We start from the raw sequence: 18854 nt of genomic DNA, 5'->3' as shown, positions 1-18854 counted from the left end.
GGCTAATTTTTGTATTTTTAGTAGAGATGGGGTTTCACCATGTTGACCAAGCTGGTCTTAAACTCCTGACCTCAGCCTGCCAAAGGGCTAAGATTACAGGCATGAGCCACTGCACCTGGCCAGGTAATTTCTTATATACATTCATCATATGACCTCCCATCCTGCCTCTAAATATTTACTTAAGGGAAGTGAAGTCATAAGTACACAAATACCTGCACGTGAATATCTATAGCAGCTTTACTTCTAATTGCTCCAAAATAGAAACAACCCAAATATCCTTCAGTTGATGAATGGACTAACAAACTGCACTCTATCTATATAATCAAATTCTACTGGACACACATACACACAAAAGAAAAAGAAGAAGAAAAGAAGAAGAAGGGGGGGGAGGAGGAGGAGGAGGAGGAGAACTACTGATACTGTCAACCAAAAATAAAATTCTAAGTCCCCCAATCATGGGGAATGAACCCCTCCTCTCAGCAAGGGCATTCCAAAGATAACCTGAAAAACTCGTTCAGGCCATGATGGGAAGAAGCAGCCAGACATGCCTCATGATGCCCTCCTCCCTTTAGGAATTGCTGATAGGATAGACCCCTTAGGTCTGACAAAAAACATTTACAATCTATTCTCTCTGAAGCCTGCTACCTGAAGGCTTCATCTGCATGATTAAACCTTGGCCTCCTCCACAACCCCTTATCATAATCCAGACATTCCTTTCTATTGATGATGACCCTTGCAACCAATTGCCAATCAGAAAATCTTTTAATCTACCCATGATCTGGAAGCCACCACTTCCAGTTGTCCCAGATATCCAGACCGAACCAATGTACACCGTACATGTATTCATTGATAACTTCTGTCTCCCTAAAATGTGTAAAACCAAGTTGTGCACTGATCACCTTGGACGCATGTTCTCAGGATCTCCTGAGGGCTGTGTCACAGGCTACTTGTCACTCATATTTGGCTCAGAATAAACCTGTTGAAATATTTTACAGAGTTTGACTCTTTTCATTGACAATACACACAATATGGATGAATGCACTATGTTATGATTTATGGATTTACTAAAGCTACATGATATATGATTACATTTGTAAGACATTCTGGAAAGGGCAAAACTTTAGGTAAAGAAAATGTATCGCCGGGCGCGGTGGCTCAAGCCTGTAATCCCAGCACTTTGGGAGGCCGAGGTGGGAGGATCACGAGGTCAGGAGATCGAGACCATCCTGGCTAACACGGTGAAACCCCGTCTCTACTAAAAAAATACAAAAAAGTAGCCGGGCGACACGGCAGGCGCCTGTAGTCCCAACTACTCGGGAGGCCGAGGCAGGAGAGTGGCGTAAACCCGGGAGGCGGAGCTTGCAGTGAGCTGAGATCCGGCCACTGCACTCCAGCCTGGGGGGCAAAGTGAGACTCCGTCTCAAAAAAAAAAAAAGAAAATGTATCTGTGGTTTCCAGGGCTTGGGAGTTCAGGAGGTTGACTATGAAGGAGACAAGGGCATTCTTTGTGTTGTTAAGGAAACTGTTCTATATCTTGACTGTGGTGATTTACATGATTATATACATTTGTTGAACTTCACTGAACTCTAAAAAGGATGGATGTTACTGCATGTAAATGATGGCTCAATAAACCTAACTTTAATTTTTAAGAAAATGTTAACAGGTTTTTAAAATGCTGTTAACCAGGGACAAATATAATAAGGGTCAGGGCCAAGTGAATGAGAAAAATCTGGTAAGAAGGAAGCACAGAGATTTAACCCAGAATGAAGAGAATCTAAAGAGAGAAAAAATTCTCAGGAGAAGATAAAACCAAGAAATTAGAGCTAAGATGTCTTCAAAAACCAGCTTCACTCTGGCCTGAGAGGTCATCAGGAAAACACAGAGTATCTTAAGAAATCAGAATGAATTTCTAGCTGCTCTAGAACTGAGCCAACTGAGAGTCACATGAGGAATGTGGAAGACAGATTGGTGGCCCTGAAGACCGCGGTCCCCTGGTGTACACACCCTGCATTATCCTCTCCACTTGGGTGTGGGTAAGACTTGTAAAGGTGGCAGGAATTCGCATCAAAGATTAGGTGACTAGTCAGGAGATTTTGAGTTCATCAAAAGGCAGGTTGCCTGGGCGAACATGATCTAATCAGGTGAGCTTTAAAAGAAGGGCTAAGATTATTCCATCAGATTTGAAGCAAACAGCTAATGGTATTGTGAACGATCTGTGCGGTAACTGAAGCAAACACCTGGGGACAACCCCTAGGAGTGGAGAGTCTACCAACTCCAGCCTACAGTCAACAAGGAAATGGGAACTGAGCTTGCCAACAGTCAGTGATCTTGAAAGTCTCAGATGATGTCAAAATCCCAACTAACACATTGATTTCATCCCTGTAAGGTTCTGAGCTGAAAACCTAGCTACACCATGCCCAGATTTCTGACCTACAGAAACTTTAAGATAATACATGTGTGTGTTGGTTTAAGCCACTACGTTTGTGGTGAGTTTGCCACACAGCAATAGAAGGCCAATTCAAAGAGTGATTCATGAATTAAAATGTGTCAAGTTAGCTTAGTCAATGAGAATATTTTCATGCTTTGACTCCAAGGGCTCCTCACCCAATAGTAAGTTATTTTTAATGTTTTACTATGCATTAAATCAAAAAGCATCAAAAAAGTTAACATCATAGAGGGAAGAGGAGGAAGACTAAGGAAACAACAGCATTTTTTGTTGTTGTTGTTTTGGCAAGAGTTTCATTGTCATCCAGGCTGGAGTGCAATGGTGCCATCATGGCTCACTGCAGCCTCCGTCTCCTGGGCTCACTTCAGCCTCTTGAGTACCTGGGACCATAGGCACATGCCACCACACTCAGCTAATTTTAAAAATTGTCTTTTTGTATAGACAGGGTCTCACTATGTTGCCCAGGCTGGTCTCGAACTCCTGGCCTCAGGGCATCCTTCTGCCCTTGGCCTCCCAAAGTGTTGGGATTATACACATGAGCCACTGCATCTGGTTAGGAAACATCTTTGGAGAATAATTTCATTAATTCTGCCCAGTGGTGGCCACAGAAAACCAGGATTAATGGAGTAAACTGGTGGAGAGGCCTTCTGCTGGAGCTCTCTGGCCTTGTTTCCTCACACTTGGCAATGTGCTGTCCCTACAGCCTTTTCTTCTTTAGTTTCAGGCCACAACTGCAGCCACCCAGGTACTAAGACTCCTCTCTGGGCTGGCCACCCTCCCACAGGTCTCCAGGACCCACAGTGACATCCAGAGTAGAAACAACAAATCAGTGTTCACACTCTGACCACACTCAGTTATGGGGCTGGGCACCAGGATATAACCATTCACTTTATCACCATAAAAGAAAGCACAAATCATTACTGCAGAGTCCTCCCATATATGTGAAAATACAGAGAAGGTCCCCACCCCACACCCTAAATAATATCATTCGAATTCTTATGTTAGGTTGCAGTATTCTAGCAAATTAAAAAAAATTACCCTGGCTGGGCGCAGTGGCTCACACCTGTAATCCCAGAACTTTGGGAGGCTGAGACTGGTGGATCATGAGGTCAGGAGATTCAGACCATCCTGGCTAACATGGTGAAATGGTGAAACCCCTGTCTCTACTAAAAATACAAAAAATTAGCCGGGCACAGTGGTGGATGCCTGTAGTCCCAGCTACTCAGGAGGCTGAGGCAGGAGAATGGCATGAACCCAGGAGGCGGAGCTTGCAGTGAGTCGAGATCGTGCCACTGCACTCCAGCCTGGGCGACAGAGCGAGACTCTGTCTCAAAAAAAAAAAAAAAAAAAAACTACCCTTCATTTTCATCTCCATTTTTTAAAACTGCACTCTTCATTTTCATAAAATTATTGATTCTTTTATCCTAAAGCATTGTTAAATTGGAATATCATAAAACGGAACTTGCAATAACTTACCCTGTAACTTTTCAGTCTGATGAAATCAACCTTCATAGAGACAAATCGATCTGAATTTCGGCTGATGTTCTTAAGGTGTTCTACGAGATCAGCACAGAATTTGTAACCTCCTTTAAGCACACACAGGACCATGATGTCACTATATCCTATGTCTTTCATAATATCCTTGGCCAGCCGCTCAATTCTGAAAGAAGAATAAAACATATATTAAGGCACAACTACTTCTGAGTATTTATGTTGTGTTAATAAAAATGCATGGTGTATTATTGTACATATTCAATTACTCAGGGGAATGTGGAGAAAAGCTTGGGACACAGAAACCCGCAGATAGAAAAGCTTTGTTAAAGTTAAACATAAGGTGTTCAAAACATACTTCTTTTTTTTTTTTTAAGATGGAGTCTCACTGTGTTGCCCAGGCTGTAGTGCAGTGGCACGATCTTGACTCACTGCAACCTCCACCTATTGGGTTCAAACGATTCTCCCGCCTCACCCTCCCAAGTGGCTGGGATTACAGGCACCCACCACCATACCCAGCTAATTTTTGTATTTTTAGTAGAGACGGGGTTTTTCCATGTTGGCCAGGCTGGTCTCTAACTCCTGACCTCAGGTGACCTGGCCACCTCGGCTTCCCAAAGTGCTGGGATTACAAGCATGAGCCACTGCACCTGGCAGTATTTACTGAATTCTAAAGAAGACATATGATCATAAAAAATGTACATCAGAATATCTGGCATGCTCCTTAAAAAGGAATATTTGGGCCAAGAGTGGTGACTCACACCTGTAATCCCTGCACTTTGGGAAGCCAAGAAGGGCAGATCACTTAAGCACAGGAGTTTGAGACCAGCCTGGCCAGCATGGTGAAATCACGTCTCTACTAAAAATACAAAAATTAGCTGGACATGGTGGCGGGTACCTGTAATCCCAGCTACTCAGGAAGCTGAGGCAGGGGAATCACTTGAACCGAGGAGGCAGAGGTTGCAGTGAGCTGAAATTGCACCACTGCACTCCAGCCTGCACGATGGAGCAAGGCTCCATCTCAAAAAAAAAAGAAAAAAAACCCTAGAACTTAAAGTATAAAAAAAAAAAAAAAAAAAAAGGAACATTTGTTTCCAACATGATGAAGTAAGGAGGTGAACACATCTTCTCCAGAAAAGCAACTAGAAAACTGGGCAAAACTGCCAAAAACAACCGTCTCATCATGTTGCAAATCAACCAAAGGCATACAACAAACTGAGAAGCATTTGATTTTGAAAACACTGAACACTGGGTGGAAACAGCATGAATCTGGAGCATTCTTGTGTGGGGATGCTTTTATCATCCGCCCCGCCCCCATCCCAGCTCTGTTGTTCAAACAGGTAGTTCCATCCAGGTGGTGCATGGCCAGAGGGAGCTCACCTGATTGGGAACACTGTAAGCTAAAATGGTCACCTTGGTGGCAGGGCTCCATTATCGTGAGGTGCAGTCCCTGCTGAGCAGTGCACTGGCAGGCTAACTGGGGATTTGATAGGAAGTTCCAGGGAGGAGGTTAGACAGTTATAGAACAGGGGCACACAATAAGTTCTTCATGCATCTCGATTGATCAGAGGCTGTACATAAGCACAGCAGAGCGAGTTCAAGCCACCCACACATCCCTGGACAATAGAGGCTGTGTACATGTGCGGAGAAGGCACAAGAAAGCTCTGGGGAAAGTAAAAGTCAGAAAGATTTGAAAATGGTTGGAAATTTGAATCTACTTTCAAGCCCCCATACACCCCCATCAGCAGAGAGTGGCAGACTTACTGGCTTGACGTATTTGAGCACAACTTCTAACCAATTGAAGGCCAAACACTACTATTCAGACACAGGGCGATCCCTAGTAAGTGAGGCTTAAAAATAAAAACAGGAGAAAAATAAACCTCACAGACATCAGAGGTCACACAGTGAGGTGGGCGGATCTCTTGAGGTCAGGAGTTCGAGATCAGCCTGGCCAACATGGTGAAACCCCATCTCTACTAAAAATACAAAAATTAGCTGGGTGTGGTGGTGTGCACCTGTAATCCCAGCTACTCGGGAGGCTGAGGCAGGAGAATCACTTGAACCCAGGAGGCGGAGGTTGCAGTGAGCGAGACTGTGCTATTGCACTCCAGTCTGGGCGACAAGAGTGAAACTCTGTCTCAGAAAAAAAAAAGAAAAAAAAAAGTAGAATTTCACAGAGTGGAAGACAAAAAAGGAAACAATAATAGCAATGAATAGAAAATAAGGTACTAAACTGATTATATCAATACTCATTTTAAATATGAATGGTCTAAATATAGCAATTAAAAGACAGACTGTCAGGGTGGATTCAAAAAAAGATCTAACTCTATATTGCCTACAAAAAACTCACTTTATGGCTTACGCTTGTAATATCAGCACTTTGGGAGGCCGGGGCAGGCAGATCCCTTGAGGTCAGGAGTTCGAGATCAGCCTGGCCAACATGGTGAAACCCCATCTCTACTAAAAATACAAAAATTAGCTGGGTGTGGTGGTGTGCACCTGTAATCCCAGCTACTCAGGTGGAGGTTGCAGTGAGCCAAGATTGCGCCACTGCTCTCCAGCCTAGGTGACAGAGTGAGACTCTATCTCAAAAAAAAAAAAAAAAAAAAAAAAGAAGAAACTCACTTTAAATATAAATATAAAAACACAGATGGATTAAAAGTAAAGGAATGGAGGATGGAGAAAGACATGCTATGCTAACATCAATCAAAAGAAAGAAAGTTGGAATAGCTATTTTAATTTCAGACAGAGCAGACTTCTGAGTAAGGAACATGCAGGGATAAAGAGCATCATTACACAATAATAAGGAGGTCAATTCTGAAAAGAGACATCATAATTCCCAATATGTATGCTCCTAACAACAAAGTGTTAAAAACCTAATAGAACTGCAAGGAGAAACAGGCAAATCCACTATTTGGAGACTTTAACATCCCCTCTATCAGTAATTGGCAGATCCAATAGTCAGAGAATCAGTAAGCATATAGCTGAACTGAGAAGCGCCATCAACTGACTGGATCTAATTAATCTAACACATATACAATACTTCACCCCACAACAGCAGGATATACATCCTTCTTAAAAGATACCAGGAAGAAAATAATAAGACAAGCCATAGGCTGGGAGTAAATATTTGCAAATCATATATCTGATAAAGAACTATTATCCAAAATATATAAAGAACTCTTACAGTTCAATAAGAAGACAGTTGAATTTAAAAACTGGCAAAAGACTCGAAAAGACCTCTCTCCAAAGAAGACATATGAATAGTTAACAAGTATAATAATGATTAGGAAAACACAAATTAAAACCATGGTGAGATACCATTAGACAGCCACAAGAATGGCTGTAATCAAAAAGACAGACAATATTAAATGTTGGCAAGTATGTGGAAAAACTGAAACCCTCATACGCTGCTGGTGGCAATGTAACAATGCAATGCAGCCACTTTGGAAAATAACTGGCAGTTTCTTATACTTACCAGAAAACCCAGAATTCCACGTTGAGAAGTCCATCCAAGAGAAATGAAAAGATATGTCCACACAAACTTATATGTGAATTTTTTTTTTTTTTTTTTGAGATGGTGTCTGGCTCTGTCACCCAGGCTGGAGAGCAGTGGTGCAATCTCGGCTCAATGCAAGCTCCGCCTCCCAGGTTCACGCCATTCTCCTGCCTCAGCCCCAAGTAGCTGCGACTACAGGCCTGTGCTACTATGCCTGACTAATGTTTTTTATTTTTTTTGTAGAGATGGGTTCTCACTACGTTGCCCAGACTGGTCTCAAACTCCTGGCTCAAACAGTCCTCTTGCCTCGGCCTCCCAAAGTGCTGGGATTACAGGAACAAGCCACTGCACCCAGCCCTATAAATTACATCTTAATTTTTTTTTTTGAGACAAGATCTCACTATTTGAGACTACCCCAGGTTAGTCTCAAATTTTTGGGCTCAAGTGATCTCCCCATTTCAGCCTCCAGAGTAGCCTGGATTACAGGTGCATGCCATAGCCCCTGGCTTATAAATTTATTTTAAAGGTTAAGACGGACATTCTTGGGCCCCACTCTAGAAGATCGATTTGAAATTTCTAGACATAAAGCTTAATAATATGCATTTTCACAAGTTCACTGGAGGATTCTCTTGTACAAAGAAAAAGCTTGGGGTAACCCTATCCAGGAGTCAATCATGTTCTGACTGATTTTAAATTAATTTAAAATTAGAAAATTCAGGTAAGAAATGCAAGAATTTGTTTAAATTAGGAGCTTCCCAAACTGGTGTTAAGGGAAATCTCTTCTGAGCATTATAAATAGGTAAACTGAGTACAGAGTCTCCATTTGCACAAAAATGGTTGGTTTAATTGTTAAAGTCAAGCAGGTTTCTTTTCTTTCTTCTTCTTTACTTTTGGTTGGAATTTCCATATTTTTAACATGCTAATGTTTGTTTTGATTTGTCAACTGAGAGACAAAAATACGGGAGATACAAAATTTCCAAAGTTTATTTGATCACGGAACTGTCCCCCCTCTGTGAGGGTGGGAATTCTATGCAACGGAAAAGCCATCTTATGACATCGTTATTTTGAGGCTGTTACTTATAATAGCTTATGTATGTATATCCTTCTTACCATATTACTATACCGCCTGAACAAATGTCCAGGTAAACTGTTCAGTTTAAGCATACATTCATTTTATTTCAAATTCACAGCCCTATATAAAAGTTTTCTCTACCATTATAAAAAGGAGCTCAGGAATAGGGTCCTAAAGTATATTGTGGGATTCACACAAGTGTGGGCCAGCCCAATGCAGGACCAAGACTGACACAGGAAATCACACTCACCTGTCCACAATGATGCCATGAGGGATGAGGACATATTCCAAGTCTCCGTAATAGTGCTGTGGGTACGTGAATAAATTCAAGTCATACCCTGGCCAATCGTCCATAATCTGCAAATCAAATTATTTTGGTTATGGTATTTTTTCATCAGAAATTTCTGTTTAAAACATAACAAAAGAGTATCATTTGAAAGCAGAATTCCCTCAACTTACGAAAAGTTGAGTGGAACAAGGTTGTTTCCACAGCTTGATACAAGGCTTAGTACTAAAGAGAATGGAGCACTCCATTCCCAACTATTGGCATCAGAAAATATTCGTTTTGTTTTGTTTTGTTTTGTTTTGTTTGAGACTTTGAAACAAGAGCCTTTCTCTGTCACCCAGACTAGAGTGCAGTGGGGTGATCTCAGCTCACTGCAACCTCTGTCTCCCAGGTTCAAGCAACTCTCCTGCCTCAGCCTCCTGAGGAGCTGGGACTATAGACATGTGCCACTATGCCCAGCTAATTTTTGTATTTTCAGTGGAGATGGGACTTTGCCATATTGGCAAAAGACCAATGGTCTTGAACTCCTGAACTCAAGTGATCTGCCTGCCTTGGCTTTCTAAAGTGCTAGTTTACAGGCATGAGCCACCACGCCTGGCCTATTATACAATAAAAACATGAAGTCAGTGTTTTATAGCTAACCCGATGTATTAGTTATGAGTGCATATGTGTAATACATAATTTGTCTCCAAATTATATAATTATCATAAATATAATAACATATTTATAATTCTAAAATACAGTATCATTATTATATTATTATACATACTACTACATTTCTATTTATTGTAAGTGCCTCATCTGCCTGGAAAAGATTTCTTATTAAAAGTATGTATCTCCTGGGATCAGAGTAGACCCAAACTTTTGAGTGTCTAGTCATTATAGTAAAGACTTTAAAATGATGTACTATGTTGGACACTTAAACTGTCCTATTAGAAACTGATGGTCCAGAAAATTGGCCTATTCACATAGTGGATGGACTGATTGTAAGTCTCCCTCTCGCTTAGGACTTGATGTACTAGTTTTACAGTCAGAATAGTAAAGAGGTGGGGGAGAAAGGGAAGGGGAAGGTGGAGTTACTTTTACTCTTGGAACATCAAGAAAAGATGTAACAATGAAGTGTTACGCACTCAAATCATACTCTAGCTGTACACCAGTTTCCCATTCTTTTTTTTTTTTTTTTCTTTTCTTTCTGAGACAGGGTCCCGCACTGTCACCCAGGCTGGAGTGCAGTGGTGTGATCTCTGCTCACTGCAACTCTGCCTCCCAGGTTCAACTGATCCTCCAGCCTCAGTCCCCTGAGTAGCTGGGACTACAGGTGTGTGCCACCATGCCCAGCTAATTTTTATGTGTTTTTTGTAGAGATGGGGTTTTGCCAGGTTGCCCAGGATTGAGCTCCTGGACTCAAGCCATCTGCCTGCCTTAGCCTCCCAAAGTGCTGGGATTACAGGTGTTGTCCAGCACACCTGGCCTCAGTTTCCCATTCTTTACTCACTCCTGCACACTTTGACTCCTCTGTCCAGCTTTGAGCTTCTGAGGCCTTTCACAATGCAGACCCGCCCTAATTTCCCAGCCCAACTCCCTACATCTTTGCTTCCTGCCTTCAGAATGGTTTGCAGTCAAGTCAGGATCCTTCCCAGCTCTGGGTTTCATTCATTCATTTACCGTGCACCCCTTCATTCTCTCTCCCACTTTCCTCCTCTACCTCTGTATTCCGAACTCAGAAGCCCAGGTCACACCCCACTTCTTCATGGAGGGCTTGCTGACTGCCCCCAGCCTCTGATCTGCTTTCCCAAATTCCTGGTGCCCCTTGTAGCTCTCTGTCCTACCCAAGGCTCCCATGCAGGATCCTTGAGAAGGCTCCTGTCCCTTGGAATTGTCACTGACTCCTTTCTTTCATCCCCCTCAGGCAACACAGTAGAAAACTGTATCTTCAATTCCCTCGAAATTTATCCAGGACCACCTCTCAGCACCTCCACTGCTGTTCCCCCACCCCCAGGCCAGTCAATTGCCACCATCATTTCCCTCAGGCTGTCCTAGGAGCCACTACAATTGTCTCCCTGCTTCCACTTTGCAGCCCTTCCACATGGAAGCAGACATGCTCCTTTAAAAATGCACATGATAGCCAGGCACAGTGGCTCACGCCTGTAATCCCAGCACTTGAGAGGCCGAGGCGGGAAGACCCCTTGAGGCCAGGAGTTAGAAATCAGCATGGGCAACACAGCAAGATCCTGTCTCTGCAAACAGTTAAAAAATTACCCTGGCAAGGTGGCGTGTGCCTGTAGTCCGAGCTACTCAGGAGGCTAAGGTAGGAGGATCACTTGAGCCCAGGAGTTAGAGGCTGCAGTGAGCTATGAGTGCCACTGCACTCCAGCCTGGGTGACAGAGCAGGACCTTGTCTCTCAGAAAATAAAAATAGACAAACAAAGGACATCCTATCATGGCAGCCTTCTGCTTAGATTTTTTTCAAGGGCTTATCATTTTACTCTGAGTAAAGACCAGAGTCCTCACTGTGGCTCACCAGGGATTACCTGTCTGACTCATTCCTGGCACTCTTCCTCTTCCCTCTGCTTCAGACGCTGTTCTCTTGCAAGTCCTCTGATCTGCCAATCACGCCCCTGCCTCCCGAGTTTTGCACTGGCACCTCCTCTTGCCTGCAACACTCTTCCTCCAGATTTCCACATGGCTGTCCTCTACTTCTTTCAAGTCTCCATTCAACGTCACCTCTGCAGAGAGGCCTTCCCTGACCTTCATAGCCCGTTTTACCACTGGATGACGTGTGTGTGCATGGATGTATTCTGTCGGAATATGAGCTCCTTCTGGCAGAGACTTTTTCTGATTCATTGTTCAATCCCTCAGCGCCCAGAATGCTGATCTGGAATACGGTAAGTGCTCAAAAATGTTGAATGAATGAATGGATGACACAGTCTCCATCCTTCGGCTACCTGAAAACCTGAACTCCAGCCTGAACTCTCAGTTTGTCTCCTTGTGATAAAGAGCACCACTGTTCAAGGTTCTGGAGATTCCAGCGTATCATATCCATTGGCTGACTGGTGGCCAAATGATGTGTATCACCTATGTTGTTTTTTAAGAGACGGAATCTCCCTCCGTTGCCTACACTGGAGTGGAGGGCCACAATCATAGCTCACTGCAGCCTCGAACTTTTAGGCTCAAGCGATCCTCCCACCTCAGCCTCCCAAGTAGCTGGAGATAAGGAGTGCACAATGACACTCAGCTTATTTTCTTTGATTTTTTTGCAGAGATGAGGTCTTGCTATGTTGCTCAGGCTGGTCTCAAACTCTTGGCCTGAAGGGATCCTCCCACCTTGGCATCCCAAAACACTAGGATTATAAGTGTGAGCCACCATGCCCGGTCAATCTGCATGTTTGAAAAGTGTCTCATTTGCTCTTCCTCTACCATCAAACTGGCTAGTGGGACTGCTGGATTTGCACCAAGCTCTTCTGACTGCCATGGTGAGAACTCCTTGTACCTGCTATAACCTCTAACACCACAGCAGCTGGCCAGAGTCTAGACTACCAGCTGTACATGAGGAGACTCCAGGAGAGCCTCTGGCAGGCCACAGTAAAGACCAGACCAGGAGAACCCTGACTGGCCCCTGACCCCAGGGGGATCACCCAGGTGTACAGCACTTTCTGGATCCCCTTCCAGACCACATATACTATCTACCCCACTTTCTGGAGCTCCTCCACCAGTGGCACTATTAACAGGTGGTCTTCTGAATCCATTACTCCAACCACATCAATCCTTTACTGCCCCCTGTTCTGGTCGAATCTCGGAGAATACTCTCCACTCCACTTTCAAGAGTTTGGCTCTGACACTTATTACTGTGATGTTAGGGAGATGACTTACCCTCTCTGCAATCCAGTTTCCTCTTGCTTTAAATAAGACACAATAAAACCTATGGATAGGGTTACTGTGAGGATAATATACTTAGAATACCTGGAGCACTGCATGATGTATAACACATGATGTTTGACACGTGATGCCAAAAAAAGGAAAGAGACTAAAAGTGCCAAAAATGAATGCCAAAAATAGGAAAAGATGATAAGAAAATGACAAATGAAACAAACCTATAGATTAAAACTGTAACATGGATCCATAGCCCAGAGGCAGCACAGAGTACTGTGTTAAGAGCATGGACGTGGAAGTCTCACACACCTGGGACAAGCCTGCCAGCTATGAGGCCTTGGGCATATTAAGTTCTCTAAGTCTTAGTGTATTCATCTATGAAATGGAGTTAGTGCCTGCCTCATATGGTTATGGTGAGCATTAAATAAGATCATGAATGTAAGACTCATATCAGTATCTGGTCTACAGTACTTATGCAATAAATGCTGATCATTTAGATGAACTGAAACATCAAACATTTAACAACAAATTATATGTGTTAATTCATCTAAAGAAGTGCCTCAAACCTATATACCGGTCTTATTATCTTAGTTAAAACTATACATTTGAGGCCTGGCACACTGGCTCATGCCTGTAATCCCAACACTTTGGGAGGCTGAAGTGGGAGGATCACTTGAGCCCAGGAGTGCGAGACCAGCCTGGGCAATATACCCCATCTTTACAAAAAAGAAAAAGAAATTGGTCTGGCATGATGGCATGTGCCTGTAGTTTCAGTTACTGGGGAAGCTGAGGCGGGAGGATTGCTTGAGCCTAGGAGGTCAAGGCTGTAGTGAACCATGATCGCGTCACTGCACTCCAGCCTGGGCAGCAAAGTGAGACTGTCTCAAGAAAACAAAGCAAAAAGTATAAAAGTAAAAAATATATTTCTCTAAAACTGTTATATAATCCAAATTGGCCATTATTTTCAAATAATCTGAAATACTGAGTTTTCATTGTTGAGATGAAAGTCAATTCAAGATGATGGAAATACTGGTTTGTGCTTTGTTAATTTCAATGGTGCATGCAACTCCTGTTGTAAATAAATTGAAACCTGCAGGAATGGAGGTTGCTATGAACTGTAGATATTTGTTATTCACTTGCTTTTTAAAAAATCAAAACCAGAGTCTGTAGATAGTTTCAGTATCACAGATAATATGCTCTAAGTGTATTCAGCACAATGCTTTCTCTGTTCAAAACAGCAAAACATAGCCAAGCTGGGGGAAGTGACAAACCCATTAACTGAGTCATTTTATGCAACATCCAAATCCCAGAACTAATTCTGATTCTCTTTTACACACTGAAGATGCACTGAAAACTTTGTAAGTCATTAAGAATTTTTTTTTGTGCTTAGACTATTTTTTGCATATAAGAAGCTAATCTCTACTCCTCTCCCCTGCTGAGCTCCACAGATTGGCCCCGCTCTCTCCATCAGGCCATAGCTCTCATCTGTCCTCCACCAGCAAGAGAAAGGGGGTCTTATCCCTTCATTCTAATTCAAAGAATCCCAGACAGGAGTTCTGGGATTCCTGTCCCAACCCCAGAGCCAGGGAGGGAGGTACCCTGGGAAGGGCCCCACCCCAAAACCACACATCTTGAAAAGTGGGGACAAGTGGTTTGCTAAAAGATTCCCAGGTTCTGTTCACAGAGGAACAAAGGAGGTTCGACAGGCCAGCCACCTCGTATCCACATGCCTTCCTCTTCTGTGGTGGGTTTGCCCCTCAGAAGGAAAACTCATTACCACCTAGTAGAGCTGTGCTTTTGATGGAGCTATACCTGATTACTTATCTCTGATACTGCCATATTTTCACTGGGGGTGATGGGAAGCCAGCCATAACAGAAACACAACAATCATTTCAGATTTTTCTCTTCTCCTGATTCCTACCAAACTCACTTAGGTAAGTACTAATGATGGCTCCCTTGATAATCCTTTGGCGAAAGCCAAACCAGACAAAAACAAACAAACAAACAAAAACATGTCTAATAACCCAATCCCCAAAAGCCAGGTGGATAGAGAAGATCTTTCTCTCTCCCTGAGAAGTAACAAAGAGGTATCAACCAGGAATCTGGTGACTTTATTAGCTCCAGATCAAATGGCAAGCCAACTCCAAGCAAAATTTCTCACCTTAGGATCTACCTCTCTTATGTGGCAATTAGCATTTGCTACCATTTATTGTTAATGGTATAAATGTCCCACCTCCCCAGTTCAACTGAAAGCCATTTATAGGCAAGAGCCATCTTAAATCTCTTAATATTCCCTTCTCTTGCACAAACTTTACTTCTCGTTTTAAGCTTATAACATCTGACTCTACATCCCTTGCCATCTTTATCAACAGATTTCTACCAACTCAGAATTTTCTTCTCTACCTCATTCCTGGACAATTCCTTGGGTAATTTACTTCAATACCTACCTGGACAATCCTTCCAACAACTTCATCTTGCAGCTCCTTCACCAGCTGAGACTACATACCTAGCTCAAACCACGTCTTTATTCCTCATTTAGCAATATATTCACTTAGCCACACCAGTCCTACAGACGGCCCCAACCCTGAAATTCCATCCTGGAATCACAGCTTCCTATGTAGCATAGTGATTGAAAGCTGGTTCAAATCCTGCTACTGCCATTTGCTACTTATGACCTGGGTGATTTACTTACTCTCTCAGTGCCTCAGTTTCCTCCTCCGTAAAATGGGGAGTACACTAGACCTCCCTTACAGATTTGTGCTCAAGAAATGCTTGCTATTATTACCTGCCCTCTGCCCCCTTTTTGAGACGGGGTCTCACTCTGATGCCCAGGCTGGAATGCAGTGGCACGATCATGGCTCATTGCAGCCTTGACTTCCTGGGCTCAGGTGCTTCTCCCACCTCAGCCTCCCCAGTAGCTGGGACTACAGGCATGCAACACCACGCCCAGCTAATTTTTGTATTTTTTGTAGAGAGAGGGTTGGCTGCTCAGGCTGGTCTCAGACTCCTGGGCTAAAGTGATTCACCCACCTCGGTCTCCCAAAGTGCTGGGATTACAGGTGTGAGCCACCACTCCCAGCCACCTGCCCCTTTTGAAAACTGGTACTAATTTGATATTTTGTATCCCATCCTTGAGAGCTTTCTATTCTCCCAGTAAACTCATCCTCTCCAGCTTTCCCTTCCCTCCTGCCTTACCTGCCATGAGTTGCCTTCTACCAGCAGCTTTGATTGACTCTGAAATTGCCTGCTTATATCCAACTTGAGGTTAATCTAATTGTTCCAAGTTCTACTGGAGAAAAGGATGTAAATGCAGGGACTATCTCTATTATACATGGACTATTTCCCACCTTGGTGGGCTCTCATACAAGCACCAAGCCCCATGGCAGCTGGTCCAGTTTATACTCATTTTTTTGTTTTTATTTTTATTTTATTTTATTTTTTTTTTTGAGAAGGAGTTTCACTCTTGCTGCCCAGGCTGGAGTGCAGTGGTACAATCTCGGCTTGCTGCAACTTCCACCTCCCAAGTTCAAGCAATTCTCCTGCTTCAGCCTCCCAAGTAGCTGTGATTACAGGCATGCACTACCATGTCCAGCTAATTCTGTATTTTTAGTAGCAGCAAAGTTTCACAATGTTGGTCAGGATTTTATTGAACTCCTGACCTCAGGTGATCCACCCACCTTGGCCTTCCAAAGTGCTGGGATTACAGGTATGAGCCACCTCACCTGGCCCTCTATTCTCTTTATACCCCTCTTACTACCTCTTTGCATCTTTCAAAAAATTACCTTGCTTCCAGGAGGACCTCTGTTGACACCAATAGACTGGGCTATTTACAATGTTCTCTCACTTGTTTCTTAGACTTCAACAATTTACCTACTCTATCTGTGCATGTAGATTCGCCTTATTCTTTTCTAAAAGTATCTAGTATGTTATGGTAGTACAAGTTGAGTACCCCTCATCCAAAAGGCTTGGGACCAGATGTGTTTCCAATTTCTGATGGTTTTTTTTTCCTTTGGATTTTGGAATATTTGCATTATACTTCCTGGTTGAGCATCCCTCATCTGAAAATCCGAAATCCAAAATGCTCCAGCGAGTATTTCCTTTCAGCATTATGTTGGCGCACAGAAAGTTTCAGATTTGGGGGCATTTTGGATGTTGGATTTTTGGATTAGGGATGCTCAACTTGTACTATATTTTAACTGTTCTACCAATGGAGTGGTTGTTTAAAAGATTCTCCCTACTAATGACTTTGTAATTGTTAAATACAGTGGCTGTTTTCCATCTTGGTATCCAACTTGCTGTCCCTGTAGCATCTGACACTTCTGATGACCTCTTGACACCGCCCCTCCCGCTCAACAATGCTCTGTTCCCAAGGCACCCACCACCCTGCCTGCCCTCCCACCCTTCAGCGTTCTTTCTCGGTTCCTTCAACCGGCTTCTCCCCCACAGGCAGCCTCTTACATTTGGGACTTTCCAGGCTTCCATCCTTAACAGTTGCTTTAATTGTTTTTTCCACATTCACTGAGCATTCCTGAACATTAAATATTATTCTTTCTGCTGATTTCCAGATCTCTCCAATCGCTCTCCTGAATTCCAAATGTGAATTTCAAATTGCCTACAGTGCAGCCCGATCTGTGGGCCTTACAGGCACTGCAGACTCAATTTGTCCAGAATGAACTTAATGATTGCCCTTTTTGCGTTTTAGTCTCCCTCCCATCTATCACACCGCTAGGCTTGCCCCTACTCCTGGGGCAACTGGAATGGTTTTTGTAAAAGCATAAATGGGATACAATGATTCTTTTGCATTTGATATGCAGGTCTCTGCCTGCAGTCCACATGGCTACTCCTGTGTACCCTTCAGATCTTAGCTCAAAGGTCACTGCAAAGAGGCTGCCCTGACCACCTAAGCAAAAGCATCACTCCCCGCTTCTCCTCCAATTACCCTCTATCCTGTTACCCTCCTCCTATTGCACATCTCTATTGGAAATTTTCTCTATTTGTTTACACACTGCTTGCCTGTGTCTTCTCTAGAACGCAAGCTCATGAAGACAAGGCCTTTGTCTTTTGCACCCCAGAGCCTACAACACCTTCTGCAACCCAGCAGGACAATAAACTTATGGAAGGAATAAATCAACTCCTCATCCTTTAAGAAGGAAAGGGCCTGCTGTTAAATTAAGCACTGAGCCCCACATTTCAACCTGACCAGTTCTGTCTGAGTGTGTCACGTTTCCCTCCCCAGCCCACTTACTTTAGTTCAGGCCATTCATATTCCTAAACAGATTATCTGTGAATGACAAGCTGATCCCTGGAAAGAGATGACAAGTTAGCTCCACCCACCATCCTCACCACCATTGAGTTTCACACTGAACGTGACACAAGTTATAACCACCACCTTCTAGGAAAACCACTTCTCAGGGAGCAGGGAGGACGTGGCCACAAGGTCAAGAACGGATTAGATCCTAGCACACTGAGAGATGGGCACCCTCTGGCTGACACCGCCAGGAGGCTCAGTTCTGGGAAACCAGCATCCCACACCCTCCCATCCGGACACACTGCTAGATATTTTACATGCATCCTCCCAATTCGCTCCAGAGCCCAGCCTGCTGTTGCTCCCTTTTACAGACAAACCATAGGTCCCGCAGGAGCCCTCAGCGTGTCCCAGAGCTCCTGCAGAGGCCTCCACTGCCAGAGAGCCCCCCAACCTGGGTACCAAAGGCTTCAGAGCTCAAGCTCTGTCAACTTGAGCTACTTTATTTCCTAGATGCCTTCAAAACCCCTCAGTGTCCTTTTCAAAAACAAAACTTGAAGCCCGCTCTGGAAGAGGAGGCCCAGGAAGAAGGAGGCCTACAGAGCAGCACGCGGGTGTCTCTGGGGCCCCGCCCGGCTCGCGGAAGCGGCTCCCCGTGGCTCGAGGGGATGGGGACAGCTGGGCGCCGGCGGGACGCTGCAGGAGCGGGCTACCAGCCGGAGGACGCGGGGGGACGCTGGGAACTCGGGGTGAAGGGACGGGACTCGGCGTTTCGTCAGATTGGGGGCGGGGAGAGGAGGCCAGGGTCTGAGGATGGAAGCGATCCCCGCCGGGAGGGAGAACAAAGCGGTGGCCTGCTCTTTCCCCCGACGCACGGCAGGCATTTAATCTACAAGCAGGGTGCCAGGGAGGGAGGGGAGCGGGGCGAGCCCCAAAATCGGGAGT

The 18854-nt window shown here is 44.1% G+C and overlaps 1 protein-coding gene across 1 annotated transcript in view; it reads right to left on the bottom strand.

The window, feature by feature from the left end:
- The window catches only part of PRTFDC1 (phosphoribosyl transferase domain containing 1), a 108284-nt gene that overhangs the window by 88577 nt on the left and 853 nt on the right, over positions 1-18854 (bottom strand). Inside the window, exons 2-3 of the mRNA XM_011963826.1 lie at positions 8759-8865; positions 3923-4106 (exon numbers count right to left, since the gene is read on the bottom strand). Of these exons, the coding sequence (XP_011819216.1) occupies positions 3923-4106; positions 8759-8862 (288 nt within the window). The 5' untranslated portion in view covers positions 8863-8865. The remainder of the gene's footprint in view (positions 1-3922; positions 4107-8758; positions 8866-18854) is intronic.

This window comes from Colobus angolensis, unplaced genomic scaffold (genome assembly GCF_000951035.1).
Source record: "Colobus angolensis palliatus isolate OR3802 unplaced genomic scaffold, Cang.pa_1.0 Scaffold63, whole genome shotgun sequence".
NCBI lineage: Eukaryota > Metazoa > Chordata > Mammalia > Primates > Cercopithecidae > Colobus > Colobus angolensis.
The sequence above is the reverse complement of the archived record's forward strand: the minus strand, read 5'-3'. Positions and strand labels throughout refer to the sequence as shown.